Below are 14,834 nucleotides of genomic sequence, written 5' to 3'. Positions count from 1 at the left end.
AGGGAAGTATTCAGTGATGAGACAAAGTCTTGATTCTGCAGGAAGGTGACTGCAGAACAAAAAGTTTCATGCTGTATTTCACTGCCCAGCTTGAGCAGAGCAGGAAGCCTATGGTATCACTGTAATCCCAATGGTCCCATGGTATTCAAACTAGGTGAGACAGACCAGATGAGAAGGGAATCTTTTGCCACCTCCAGCTGAACTCCCAGAATCACGCCACGATGATAAAAATTTATTTGCGTAGGCTTTTGTCTCAAAATTGTTAGATACTTCAGCATTCTTTAGGCAAAATAAATTGCCAGTCATTTCAGTTTGGACAGTTGCACGCCAAAGATTAAGACCTGTACAGCAAATCATTTTCAGATACAACTTTTCCTTTCTTTCCCCCTCCCTTTAATTCTCTCTGCCACACAACCCACTTTACGGTTCCCATATACCTAAATGACTTCTCCAGGCAGCAGAGCAGTAGCAGCTCTACAGACATTCAATACAAAGGTAGTTAATATGTAACTGACATTACTTTAGCTCCAAATTCAGATCTGAAACTGATAACCCACAGAATAAAAAAAAAAAATCTCAGCATCTCAGCATCTTAAAAACCTTCAGTATCATTCTGGCATATTTTTTCCCCAATTTGCATTTATATCAAAAGATTAGAAGCCATTAGTAACATAAAACTAAAAAGCTACTGACTCATAAGAATAGCTTTATTTTTTATTAATAATAATATTTTTTTAATAGACTCATTTTCTATTAAACTATGTTTCAAACATTTTTAACTATGGAAGGTTTTATTTTGTTTTAGAATGCACTTTTATTTTTGCACAAGGAAAACAAAACTCATGTTGTACACATCTATTCTGTCCTGTGATTTGCAGATTTATAGGTTTATTACTCTACCAGTCAAGATTTAAAAAAAAAAAAGAAGAAGAAGAAGAAAGAAAAACAACCTGAAAGCTATTTAAAACTGTCTTCTCATTTAATAGACATGGAAAAAAAAAATCTATCTTCTGCTGAGATTGAACAATACATTTACACTATTTTTAATGCTGAATAGCATTCACAGTTTAGTCACTGCATATTGTAAGCTGGAGCATTGTAGTTTTGTTCCCTTTTACAAAAGCTGGAAGAATTAGTTTTGCACTGAACATCTGTATCCAATGAAAAATATATTAGGTGTCAGCTTTCAATTCACTGTATTTTATGTCTCCAAGAGGTGGCATTTCTTTGCTAAAACAGACACTGACATATTTAACAGTTGAAATGTATTGATTCAAGTGAGAGCAATGTTCATAGCCTGAGGAAAAAAAAAAAACTGTATATTTGTAAGGAAAAAACATTAAACTCCATTAAAAACGGATAACTCCCCCTAAAATTACAAGAAAGCAGTCACAATGTTTTTATAGAATGATAATAACATTAAATACAATAAAAAAAAAAAAAAAAAAAACCCAACACTAGAATATGAAAGAGAAAAAACAACAGGAGTGAAGGCCCTCACAAAACTTGCAAATATTACTTACTCCTTATGCTGCAGAGGCCAGATGCCTCTTAAAAAAGACAAACCCATTTACTTTAATGCCTAGTATTTGGGAAGCATGGGCAGCTAACTATAAAGCCACCCAGACCTGGGAGTCCTGATCTAAGCAGATTGGGAATTCTGTGAGAGGGAAACTCAAGAGCCCATACCGAGGATGTGCATCCAAGTTGTTGAGGACGTGGGCCTCCAGACAACCAGAACCTTTAGCAACATGGATAGGTGCTCAAATCTTAAAACAAAAGTACCCAAGTCTAGTTCCTCTATTATATCAATTTGTTCTTTTGCACTCACTTCAGTAACTGTAATGCAAGAACAGCCTCAAAACTAGCTGACGAACTACTTTCTAGAAGTGTAGAATCGTTCGAGTTGGAAGCAAGCTGTAAAGGTCATCTAGACCACCTCTCCAACTCTCCTTAGATGAACAAGGAGACCCACAACTCAATCAGGTGCTCAGAACCTGGTCCAGCCTGACCTTGCATGTCTCCAGGGATGGGGCTTCCAACACCTCTCTGGGCAACTTGTTCCAGTGCTTCACTACTCTTATTGTAAGACTTTTTTTTTTTTTTTTTTTAACTATCAAATCTAAATTTCCCCTCTTTTAGTTTGAAACCCAAAGATTAAATGTTTCAATGTAACACCAAACTAATAGTTTATAAGCAGAAATCTTTTACTCAGATGAATCTCTGGAATTCATCAGTGGAAGGGTGAGCTTCTAGAGTACTGAGCCAGCAATGGAAGTATACCTTTTGACTGTGGCATTTCTTCCCAACTTGTGTGGCATTTAAACCCATGGTAACAAAACATATATATAAATAGGAGAGATAAAAGCCAATGATTTTATGTAAATTTAAAAAAAGTGGATCTTTTTGGACAGAAAGGCTGCTGTATATCATTGAGCAGCAGAGATCAAGAGGAGTAACGCTGATAGAACTGACATTGTTTACTTTAAATGAAATTTATAAACAGCCTCAAACACATATTGACACTAAAGAAAATTATCAAGCCTCTCAGCTGAAAAAGAAGCTGCTCTAGAAACACTAGAAGTATAGTTATCATAAATGTCTTGATACTCATTGGTATTTATCATTTCCCTCTATTATCCACTGGCTTTAGATGAACACATTGCTGTTAAAAATGAAAGTACGGTTACAAAATCTTCTTAGCAAGATGCTTGAGCTGAAGCAGGTTTTGCTTTAAAGCAGAATCTGAGAAACACAGTTTTCCTGCCTCAGACTTCTTACCTTTCATCCTTCAAATTTTACACCTCTTAACATCACATTCCAAACCTAGCCTGCAATTGAATGTCTCCTACCATCCTCATCAATTCTCTCCTTTTCTCCAAGTCTTGTCCACTTCTGCATCTGAACAAGCAATTTGCACATCCCTCATGCAACATGCAATTTTTACTTGTCCTCATCCTCAACACTTTGCAGCCTCTAGCCCCTTACCAATGAGTTCCTGATGCCCTGAATTTCTGCTAGGAAGAGATCACAATATTTATATCACGGAGCCCAGTTATCTTGCCACAGCCAATGAACATCTTACAGATCTACTCTACGTGGTCCCAGACACTAAACAAAACTGGATGGAATAAGCTTTGGTATTGTAATTATCTGAATCTGGTAAGTGGGCTCTAGGAATAAGAAAAAAGATAGAATGTATCAGAAGCACAGAAGAGGGCAAATCCCATTTGCTGTCAAACCACCATTTTGCCTCTGCTAGAAGATTACTATGACCAAACAGTTCTGATCCCTATGTGAAATTTGCTCAAGATGGAACAGAAGGTTTCAGCACCTGCAAGAGGATTCTACTGAACTACATACATACATTATCTATCCAATTCAGAAGGCGTTGGCAGCAAGTGTTGTTGAGTGTTTCTTTGGTTCTATGCATTATAAGAAGATGATTTTAGGAGATGATCATGGTTTGCAAGACAATTGATCAAAACATCTTCTTAACTATGTCACAGTAGGGTTCTCTCAGCCAACCTAGCTCAGCAGAGAGAAGTGAGGCTGAGAGTTGCAATATTCACTGTTCCACTCCTCTCGCCCGCTGCAATACTGAGGTGGCTCACTATGAAAATGATGCTCTACAGCATCATATGAGTCACTTCCATCTGCAACACTCATTTCATCTGCAGCATTCCTTAATGCAAAGTAAGTTGTTTTCAACATGGAAAGGAGGAGAAAAAAAAAAAAAAAAAAAGAACAAAAGAAGAAAAAAAAAGCATGGAATCATGAAATTGCTCAGGTTGGAAAAAACCTGAAACATCATCAAGTCCAACTGCAACCTAACCATGCTACCCTAACTCTAACAATCCTCTGCTAAGTCATGTCCCTGAGCACCACATCCAAACAGTTGCATGTTGCATATCCTTTTTGGATATCATGAAATAAGAGTATAGGCAGGCATTTACAACAAGGTAACAGCATGCTATAAATTCATACAAATTTTATCCCACAGCAATATGCTCATGTGCCCTCCTCTCACGAAAGTTAACCCCAATTATAAAGTAATTAAACCAAATTTGAATTCTGAGTGAATATACAAAATATGTCAGTAGATTAATTCAGTTACACTTAATTCATTTTGACTGAATTTTAACTTAATTAATTTGAATAACAATGTCTACATAGGAATTCTACATAGGAATTCAAAGCACTTTAACAAATCACTATAACTTCAGTTCTCCACAACAAGCTGAGAAAATAACAACTTGCATGTGAGAAGGTGTTGGGGAATGCATTATGCAAACGAGCTGTGCATGTTGCTTAATTAAAAGAAGGCTGTGTCGACGCAGTGAAGAGTTTGGTGTCCATATGAGAAATCAGATTTTTAATTACAGTTGGCGTTTCAGAACCTCCTGCTGGTTGCTACTTTCTTCCTAAAAAAGTGACCTCATTCCTACCCTCATCACTGGAAGAACTCTGTTAGGAACTGCAAACAAGCTTCTGTTTGTTTTAGTGGGCCTCACTACAACTTCATTGTTTAAAAAATTTAAACAATATATTAAATCCTTAACAGAATGGGCTGCCTCTGATTCAAAAAGCCTCCTTTTGGATTGCCATCTTGTGGCAATTATAGCAAAAAGGCAGGATTTCTGGATTTTCATCTGGCTTCGCTTGGACAATATTTTGAATTTGTTGATTTAAATGGAAATACCACACAGCAATATAATTTAAGGTGCCAGTTTTAAAACTTCAAGTTCAGAACTATTCCAATAATAATATTGCCTATATGAAATTATTGTGGTATAAGTGCATTCTACTTACACCCTGTTTTTCTATGTTTATCATAGCTTAAGAATATTTTCCTTTGTCTTAAAAAAAAAACAAACAAATAAAAAACTACAATACTGTGGAACATGCAAAGAAAAGGCACTCTATCATTGTATGATATCACCAATTATGTTCAACTGCAATAACAGGCAAGATAAAACATTGCCTACTTTCTGACCAAAGCAGATTTCCAGAAGAAAAAAATCCCAGTTTTAAAAATGCTCTTCCAAGTTTGCCTCCAGAAGTATCATGTGAATGTCAACTTGTCTAAAAGGCGTTTCTCCTCTTTGATTAAAAAGAGTAACTGCTGATGTGTTTCTCTTCAGATGAGGATTTTACAAAGTTTACATCTAACAAGAAATACATGATTTATGTGAATTGCCATCAGCAATTTGTTTCTTCTTCGTGCATCAGGAGGTACAACCACAACCAGAAAATCTCCAGGTCCCAGCTGCAACTCCTAGGTCAGACCCTTCTACACACAAGCTTCTGCAAGTCTTCACATGCACTGCATTGAATGGCAATTATCTATAACTAGGCTGCTTGGTCAGTGAAAAAAACTATTTAATGGGCTCATTCATTCAGGGTATTCGATGCACTCAGTGCCTGTGGAAGGTCTCCCAGTAGAAAATAAGATGTATCTGATGGCAGTAAGTAGCAACATCCAGCTTCATTATATTAGCAGATAAAACCCATGTGAAAGTCAATTTAAAAGAAAATTTGAGGAAAAATAAATTTGAGGAGAGTGCAAATAACATAACTGAACTTACAGAATCACTGTGTAGGCTAACTATTCATGAGTATTTCTGACTTGTTAAAATTTGTTCCAGGTGGAATTAGCTAGCTAATTCTAACCATCTTTATTTTTGAAGAACAACAAAGTCTGAAGATTTTCACTCTCAACTGACAGTGAGTGGAATTTTCATGCTGTCCAGTGACTGTATTTCTCATATCTTACCCAGTAAGTTTGTGAGCCACAGGGCCAAATCCTCTTTCATCGGCAACAAGTTGGCCTCATGTCTGCTGGCAAGCCACTGACTGTATTGGTGCATATCAGAGAGGCCAGGCCCACGTGCTTTTGGGCTCAGAGCAGTGCACATTGCTTATCCACTGGTTGTACCTGTTTTAGTACTTTTTGAAAAAGAAAAAAGAAACAAACACGTAAATCAATATAGCAAATACAATTTACAGATCCTCTTTTTAACATGGTGGTAGACAACAGCTTTAACTATGATTCTGAGAAATCAGACAAAGAAACATGGATCTAATACGTGAACACAGCATCTATGACTGAGGTACTGTTAATGGCTCACTTCAAATGATTAAATCACATAAATAAATGTCTATTTCATTCCTACTCACCCAGCTACATGTTATCAACCCATAACCAAATATTCTACAAAGAATGATTAAAATCCAAAACAAAACAAACATTTCACAGAACTCACTACAACTCACTACAGTGCCTGATCCAAGATCCATTCAAAATAAATTGAAAGTTTCAGCCATTTTTGGATCAGGCCCAAAAAAAACATGTGAGCAACTAAGTTACACTACTGCACAGACTTGCTAATGAATAGCAAATGTAGTTACCAAGTAGAATCCCTGTAATCTACAGCTTTAGAATAATTAAAGAAAAAGGCAAGATGTATATGATGAATAATATTACTCCTTCAGAAAGCAGCACGACAGCCTGGGCTGGTCACCCATCACACTTCCCACTTCCATCTTTTATCCTCTGCTTCAGTGGCAATTTATGGAAACATAGGCTTCAGGTAAGGCAATACGTCATGTGTTAAATATTAGTTAAGTGCTCAACTCCTGCAGCAGCCAGAGACGTTAGGCCCACTGGACCTATATTCCCATTCCTGAAGGACTAATTCTCCCCTCTGTGGCACAAGTGTGCTAAGGAAAGAGGTTACGTGTTTCTGAAAAGAAAATCAGACCTGAACTCTATCACTTATGGCAGTAAGCTGGGTTACTTTATTGCTTGGTAGAGTGTAGCAACTGAGAGCTCTGTCACCCCAACCAGCAGTCACAAGGCCTTGCCTTGTGCATGTGAAATTAAAGAAATTATTAATGAGGTAGGGGTAAAGCTTTAAGGAACTGTACTTCATCTGTTTTTCCAACTGTTCCATGCTATCTGTGGTTACATGTGGCAGCTCACTTTAGCTTACCAATCATTGCAAACACTGTTTCTTTTGCAAGGAGAGGAGAGGAGAGGAGAGGAGAGGAGAGGAGAGGAGAGGAGAGTATTGTTATACTATACCACTGAAACCTGGAACAAAAAGAGTAAATAAGTAAATAAGTAAATCCTTTGCCAAAAGGAAAATGCTTACTGAATATAAAAAGCAACTGTCATAAAACTGAGCTGCAAGCTACATTTCCAAATACATGAAAAACTAGTTGGGATATTTAATATTTACATCAAAATTGTGCAGCATTTACTAAACCATAGCATGGCTAAATAATCTCCTTTTTCCTCAAAAATATCTACTTATATCATGTTGAGAGCACCAGACTCCTTACCCCAGCTCTGAAATGGTAGTTGCTTTTGAAGTAGGTAGACACAGCTTTCACTATAAATATATCTCTCACTGAAATCAGACAGATTTTTCAGTCAATGTGGGATCAATAAAATCAGTAAATATCCTCAAATACCACAGGTCCTTTGGAAGCAAAGGAATTTAAGATAGACCAAAATATGTAAGTGAGGTACAGCTCTGTTCTTGAAACTGACTTTTAAAAAACTTCCGCTTGGATCAGTGTTTTTCTGGTTGGTTACATCCAAGCTGTACCTATTTGTTTTGTTCAAGGGAAGAGAAAAAAGAATTATGCTGTTGACTCCAAAAAGCCGTCTAGTGTGTCACTCGCAAAATGGACTCCTTCTAACTACATGATCCTAACAACGTAAGGGCTACCACAACAGCATTTTAAAGTTGTTCTTAGTCTTCAGAACAATTCATTTAACTCTCTGCTTCACTTTGAACAGTCAGAACCACAATCAAGATGAATAACTAATTCCATCTCATCATCAAAGATTATAAGGGAAAAAAAAAACAGGCAAATTCCAAGCTTGGTTTACAGGAAAAAAAAAAAATCCTTATAGTAACTTTCTTGTGTGATTTCTGGAGTCTATCCACTCTACTGAGAGGCAAAGTTAAATCTTTTGAATCACCCTGAAAACTCCATCGCATTCGTTTATCAATATTCACTTCATACGCAACACACAAATAAAGCAAAGAGGGAAAAACTTCCTGAAACATTGAGCCACATAGATACCAATAAACTGAAAAACTGATGCAAGAGAAAAATCCTGCCATTTGTTTCTTTTGATAAACACCCTAAAAAAAAAACAAAAAAAAACAAAAAAACCTGAAAAAAGCAAAATTGTTTTAAGAAGAAATATTTAAGACAATGCACCTCTTCACTGAAAGTATTTTCAAGTTTCTTACAGGCTTTGAGGAGAAGGTTGGAGTAGATGGTCCCTAGAGATTCCTTCCAACCTGAATTATTGTGTTATTTTACATTTTGGGGATGCACACAAACATTTTCATCATGGGACCCTGAAGGGATCTCTGCTTTCATAGAAGGTTATCACAAGGTGCACACCCCGAGTTGGGTTGTGTTAACAGGTATTCCAGGGAGACAACACTCTGTTCAGGAAAGGTGCACCAACCTCTCCATCTCTAACAGCCTATATGTGGAATTTGGAGTTAATTTATAACAACCAACATGATAACATGCTGACAGACAGACAGCTACTATATAGGTTGTTGCCACCAGGAAGGCTAGAGTAATTCTATGGTCTGAAAATTGCCTTTTTTTTTTTTTGCTGTTATTTGTTTCAAAGCTAGAGAAAAGAGAGGGAAGGCTTCTGGACCAGCTACAGGAAAACAACTTAGGTTTCCCTGTCAGTCTGTGAAAAGAGCACCACAGTATGTCTACACTTCAAACCAATCTCTCCGTGATCAGAAAAGAAAATTTAGGCAATTGAGACATTACTTCAGTTCTAAAATGAAGGGCTATCCTTAAATATGCATCATAATTGTAGCATCATAGAATCACTCAGGCTAGAAAAGATCAACAAGTCCAACCGCAACCTAACCATCCTACCCTAACTAACAACCCTCCACAAAATCATGTCCCTGAGCACCACATTCAAATGGTTTTTAAACACATCCAGGGATGGTACCATCCTAGGGAGCCTATTCCAGTGCTTAACAACCCTTTCTGTAAAGAAGTTTTTCCTGATATCCAACCTAAACTTACCCTGGTGCAACTTGAGGCCACTTCCCCTCATCCTGTCACCAGTGAGAAGAGACCAACCCTGCTCTTGCTGTAAGCACCTTTCAGGTATTGGAAGAGAGCAATAAGGTCTGCCCTCAGCCTCCTTTTAACCAGACTGAACGGCCCCAGTTCCTTCAGTCTCTCCTCATAGGCCATATTCTCCAAGCCCTTCCCCAGCCTTGTTGCCCTTCTTTGGACCTGCTCCAGCACCTCCATGTCCCTTTTGTACTGAGGTGCCCAAATCTGAACACAGCACTCAAGGTGATGCCTCACCAGTGCCAAGTACAGGGGCAGGATGACTTCCCTGGTCCTGCTCACCACCCCATTCCTGATCCAAGCCAGGATGCCATTGGCCTTCTTGGCCACCTGGGCACACTGCTGGCTCATATTCAGCCGACTGTCCATCAGTACACCAAGGTCCCTTTCCATCAGGCAGCTTTCCAGCCACTCTTCCCTATGCCTGTAGGTTGCCTGTGGTTGTTGTGACCAGAATGCAGGACTCAGCACTTGGCCCTATTGAAACTCATACAGTTAACCTTGGCCCATCGATCCAGTCTATCAAGGTCCCTCTGTAGTGCCCTTCTCCCCTCAGACAGATCAACACTGCCTCCCACCTTGGTGTCATCTGCAAACTTACTGAGGGTGCACTCAATCCCCTCATCAAGACCATTAATAAAGATGTTAAATAGAAGCAGCCCCAGTACTGAGCCCTGGGGGACACCGCTCATGACCTGCCACCAACTGGATTTAACAACAATGACCACAACTCTTTGGGCCCAGCCATCCAGCCAGTGTTCCACCCAGCGGATCATATGCCCATCCAAACCATGGGCAGCCAGCTTCTCCATGAGGATGTTGTGGGGGACAGTATCAAAGACCTTACTGAAATCCAGGTAGACCACATTGACAGTCTTACCTTCATCCACTAAACAGGTCACCTTGTCATAGAATGAAATCAGGTTTGTCAAACAGGATCTTCCATTCATAAACCCATGCTGTCTGGGCCTGATTCTTGGTTGACCTTTAATTGATTCACGATGGCTCCTGAAATTATCTGTTCCATAACCTTCCCTGGCACTGAGGTGAGATGATAGGTCTGTAGCTACCAAGATCATCTTTCCAGCCCTTTCTGAAGATGGGCGTCCCATTTGCCAGTCTCAAATAGTGACTACCTTCTGTTTCACAAAAAAGTGGTCAGCTGTATGAAGTTCAAGAAATCTCTGAGTCTCACTGCAAAAAGAAAAGTGGGAGAAACAGAGCTCTGACTGAAGCATGCTGGGGTGCTGGAGTTCAGCAGTTCCTTGGCTAGTAAGAGCTGAGATCCTGGCCAAGACACTGATTCTCAGAGTAGGAAAGGAAGGAAAGAAGAAAGACAAATTGAGGTGACAAAAATAGCTGTAAACTGAGAATGACAGTCATCTCTGTACTGGGATTGGAATAGCAGTCTGCTTGAAACAGTAGTCCCGAATTAACAATATTTTATTACTGAAATTACTGAAAATTACTGAAAAGGTGTGGGTTACTTTGTGGAGCTGGCATACAAAGTGAGGACAGCAGAATGAGAAAGTTAATATTGATGATGACTCTTCACTAAGAACCCTGATGAATCACAGATGAACTAATACACAATCCAACTTGATCTCTTCGCATGCTTAGTTTCATTTCTGACATGACGTTGTCTTCTTCCTCCTTTATCCCCCTTCTTCTCTGAGAATGAACCTTAAACTTGCTAAAACTCCTTCTTGTTGGAATTAGTGCAACAAAAGTCAGCCATTGAGAAGTAGCATAAAGCATAACTTGCTTCCTATCACAAACTCCATTGGAGATAGCATGTTAGAGATCAAAGTACATGTGCATGTCAGAAACTGTCAAATTGTTAAATATTCTTCATGCAAACGCTGGTTGCTAGTGAACTCCTAAGTTTAGCTTAAGCCACCACCATATTTCAGTAAAGAAGTACCTACTAATCAGCTTAGAGAAGGAATAAAAGCTCTGCAAAGATCTTATAATAGCCTTGAAGGGGGCTTACAAGAAAAATGGGGGGGTGTAGCAAGAGGAAAAGGAGTCATGGCTTTCACCTAAGAACACAGATTTAGTTTCAACATTAGGAAAAGATTATTTACCTAGAAGGTGATGAGGCCTTGGCATAAGCTGTCAAGAGCAGCTGTGGATTCCCTGTTCCTGGAGATGTTCAAGACCAGGCTGGATGGGGCTTTGGGCAGCCTGAACACTAGTAACACCAGTCTCAAGTAGTGACTACCTTCTGTTTCACAAAAAAGTGGTCAGCTGTATGAAGTTCAAGAAATCTCTGAGTCTCACTGCAGAAAGAAAACCCCCTCATAGCAGAGGGGGTGGAACTGGATGATCTTCAAGGTCCCTTCCAACCCAAACTATTTTATCTCACCTCCTTCCATCATCTTAATATATTTACTTTTTGGAGAGCCGGAAAGAATTTTACTGACAATTTAGCACTGAGAAATTTGGTAAGAGAAAACAACTATCCTGCCACAGAGACAGACAGCAGCATTCAAGGATACACCAACACAGCTGAGAAGGCAATTCTCTTTGGCTCCAACAACCATTTCATCCTTTTCTCTTGGCAGACGCAAGGTATGAACAAAGCAGCCAGAAAAGTACTGTTTTTCCTAAACTCACTACTTTCTAATAGTACCATCAACTCATTAATATGCAGCTTTTTAAAACTGTTGACAACACAAACAACAAATTTCTCATTTTATAGAATGCCATACCCTTCTATAAACTGCTGAAGCTGAATCGAGGTATATGTAAGTATTTTTCAAGCTATGTTTTTCTCCTCAACAAGCTATTGCTTTCCCCTACTATTCTGAAGACAGACTGGGAGAGATCTTTAGCTACTTTTCATTGTTTTGTTCCTGGTTATATTTTCCTCCCCCCTGCTTTCTGTCAATAAGAGGAAGACATCTCAAATTCTCAGACTTATTGTCTAGCTGAAGAATTCCATGTAGGATAGTTTACAGTACACACAGAGACTTGTAACAGATTCAGTGCACTAAAAGATTATATTTCTCTCTGCTAACTTCTATCAAACAGAGAAGTTTTTATTTGGGTTTACAGTGGCACATTTAGTTTTGTGTTTATTGTAGCTCGCTGCTTGTATTTTGCCAGCAGTGTAACTTACACTGTCTGCTGTTAATGATCATCAGGTCAAAGCAATCAAACAAATAATCTTCTGTTATTCCATGGGCTTTTGGAGGGGCCAACTGGAACAACAAAAGGATTCAACGATACCCTCTGTACTTAAAACACACAGGAGTCAAGGATCACTTAATCTGTAAAGTAAGACTGGTTGTACAATTAAGTGCTCACAGTTGCATGCTCCTGGATTCAACTCCATTTCCTATTCCAACAGCCTTCCTTTCCTTGTAAGACTTTGGTAACACTATTTTTCAACAAAGACAGAGTATTATTACAGAACTGTAGGGCTGGAAGGGAGCGACAGAGATCATTGAGTCCTGCAGAGCAGCCCTCTACAGCAGGCTACACAGGCAGGAGTCCAGGCAGGTCTTGAATATCTCCAGAGAAGGAGAATCTGCATGATTATGATGAATACATTAATTTTACTCTATGTAATACAAGTTTGTACATGAGTGTGCATAAATACATATATATGTACACACACACACAGAGAAAACACACATGCTCCATCCTGTGAGTTAACCAGGCAATTCAGCAACATTTCACTCCAAACTATCAATCTAGCATGTATGTACAATGCTTATACTGAGTACTCGCTGACTATGCAGTGTTCTATTACACAAGTGTCATTGTTGCTTCAACCTTGTTCCTAATCATAATACGTGCCCTTAGATCTCAATAAGCAAATGGAGGATTGAACCATTTCTTTTAACTTGCATCACGTTACAGTTCTTCCAGATCAGGGACAAAGTCTTGCTAAGCTATCTTCTCTCTTGTTTTAAGAATTAGCACATAAGCTAAATAACTAGTGAAACAAGCTTTTCTCTTCCAATTCAGTTAGAATAAGGTGAGAAAAGCGTTTATGAAATGGAAAAATTGTAAAGCCAATACAGCACTATGTTTAGATATCAATCAAATCATCTTTGATGCCAAGGTCCTGTATGACATTCTCTTGATACCATACCAGCATGGTGTAAGTTTTATGAGACACACTGCTTGCCTCTGTAGCAGAGACCTGCTTTGGCCCATGTGGGTGCTGCTGCTTATCAGCGAGGTAGTTGACTGGCTGTCAAAGCAGTTATCTAGGGCTGGAAATCTGCACGTATGCCAATTCAGTGGCCTAATTGCTCTACAAAGCTTAAACAGAAGATGGCATAGCTCTGCTTTGGAACTTGGGTTCAAAGACTATTTCAAAAATCTGCACAGAAGTAAATACTTAGGCTTTAAGTTTGTGAAATGAGGTTTTCCCTAATATGACAAGGGGAAGTGTGTTAGCTACCCAGTTGTAGAAGCAAAAAATATGCAGACAACTGTGCAATAGCTTTATTGGCACTGGTAGAAAGAGAAGACAGCAACTTAGACAAGAGCAGCAATAGTTTTCTCTGAAGCAACTGTAACTTGAACACTAGACTGCACATTGGCTTTGACAGAGGGGTATCGGCTATAACTGCAGACAATCTCCTGCTGTCTTAGAGAGAAGGTAATGCTATTGGAAAGCAGCCATCCTGGAAAGAGAGGAGACAGAGGATCAAAAGCCAGAACAGAGCTCATGAGTATCTGGCAAGGGTTTCTGCTGGATCTCCCTGCTAGCTCTAATCACCTCAAGCAGATGGAAAAGAACAGAAATTTGAAACTTTACTGGAGTTTAAGTGGACTGCGTGAAGCATTTGCTTACTGTAAGCTGAGTGCAAAAGGAGCTTAAATAAGACCCAACATTCATAAATAGATCTGTAGCAACAAAACACACATCTGTGTGACCAGAAATGAGGCTGCCCATAAAGTGGGACTTGTTCTTGCAGTCAGCACTTACACATAAGCAAGTGCTACTTTCATACACTTAGCAAGTGTAAGCATCAGCACATTCACTGTTGAAAACTGATTCTAGTTTTTATACCTTGTTGTTAACATATTTTTCAGATTTGGAGAGAATAAGTTAAGTTTGCAGACTGAAAACTGTTCTTTGTTTTTTCCATACTCTCAATTACATACATATGCACGGGCACAGACACTTAGAGGCAAAAACAATGGGGGGAAAGAAATAACATATAGGAATGTCTTCTTTTGAGAGCCACATACATAACTAACAACTCTTGTAATTGGTTTTTGTGATGTCAGGACACTTCCCAATGGTGAGATCTGCTAGACAGTGAAATAACTTCCCTAAGTGGAATCGTGAAAGCTACGCTACTTGAGGTACCTAAGAGAGACTAAAAGCAGCAGCAGGAAAACAACCAGAAGCCAGTTACTCACTGGTAGATCAACTCAACCAACCTTTATCACCTGCAACTTTCAGTTTACTACAGAACAAAAGTCACCTTACCTTTAGGTTCCTTATATGCAAAAGCAAACTGAATCACTCTTAAAGCTATGATTCTGCCTCCACATATCAAAACTCTTCTTGAAGAGCTACTGAACAACAGATCATTCTTGTCTGCAATACCTTAAATATGTATATTTATTATCTTACTTTCTTGCCACCATAAACAAGAAGATAAACCACAAGCTCACACATGCAGCAAGTGTATTTCTGAAGGGAAGTTCAATTTTTC

The 14,834-nt window shown here is 38.9% G+C and overlaps 1 protein-coding gene across 6 annotated transcripts in view; it reads right to left on the bottom strand.

The window, feature by feature from the left end:
• Nucleotides 1-14,834, bottom strand: part of GAS2 (growth arrest specific 2) — a 98,485-nt gene that overhangs the window by 68,394 nt on the left and 15,257 nt on the right. For all 6 annotated transcript variants that reach the window (XM_042882686.1, XM_042882685.1, XM_042882690.1 and 3 more), the window contains one exon: nt 5,777-5,949. In XM_042882686.1, coding sequence (XP_042738620.1) covers nt 5,777-5,918 — 142 coding nt within the window. In that variant the 5' untranslated portion in view covers nt 5,919-5,949. The remainder of the gene's footprint in view (nt 1-5,776; nt 5,950-14,834) is intronic.

This window comes from Lagopus leucura, unplaced genomic scaffold, assembly GCF_019238085.1.
Source record: "Lagopus leucura isolate 7727_CA_CO unplaced genomic scaffold, USGS_WTPT01 Super-Scaffold_100035, whole genome shotgun sequence".
NCBI lineage: Eukaryota > Metazoa > Chordata > Aves > Galliformes > Phasianidae > Lagopus > Lagopus leucura.
This window is presented reverse-complemented; position numbering and strand designations above follow the sequence as displayed.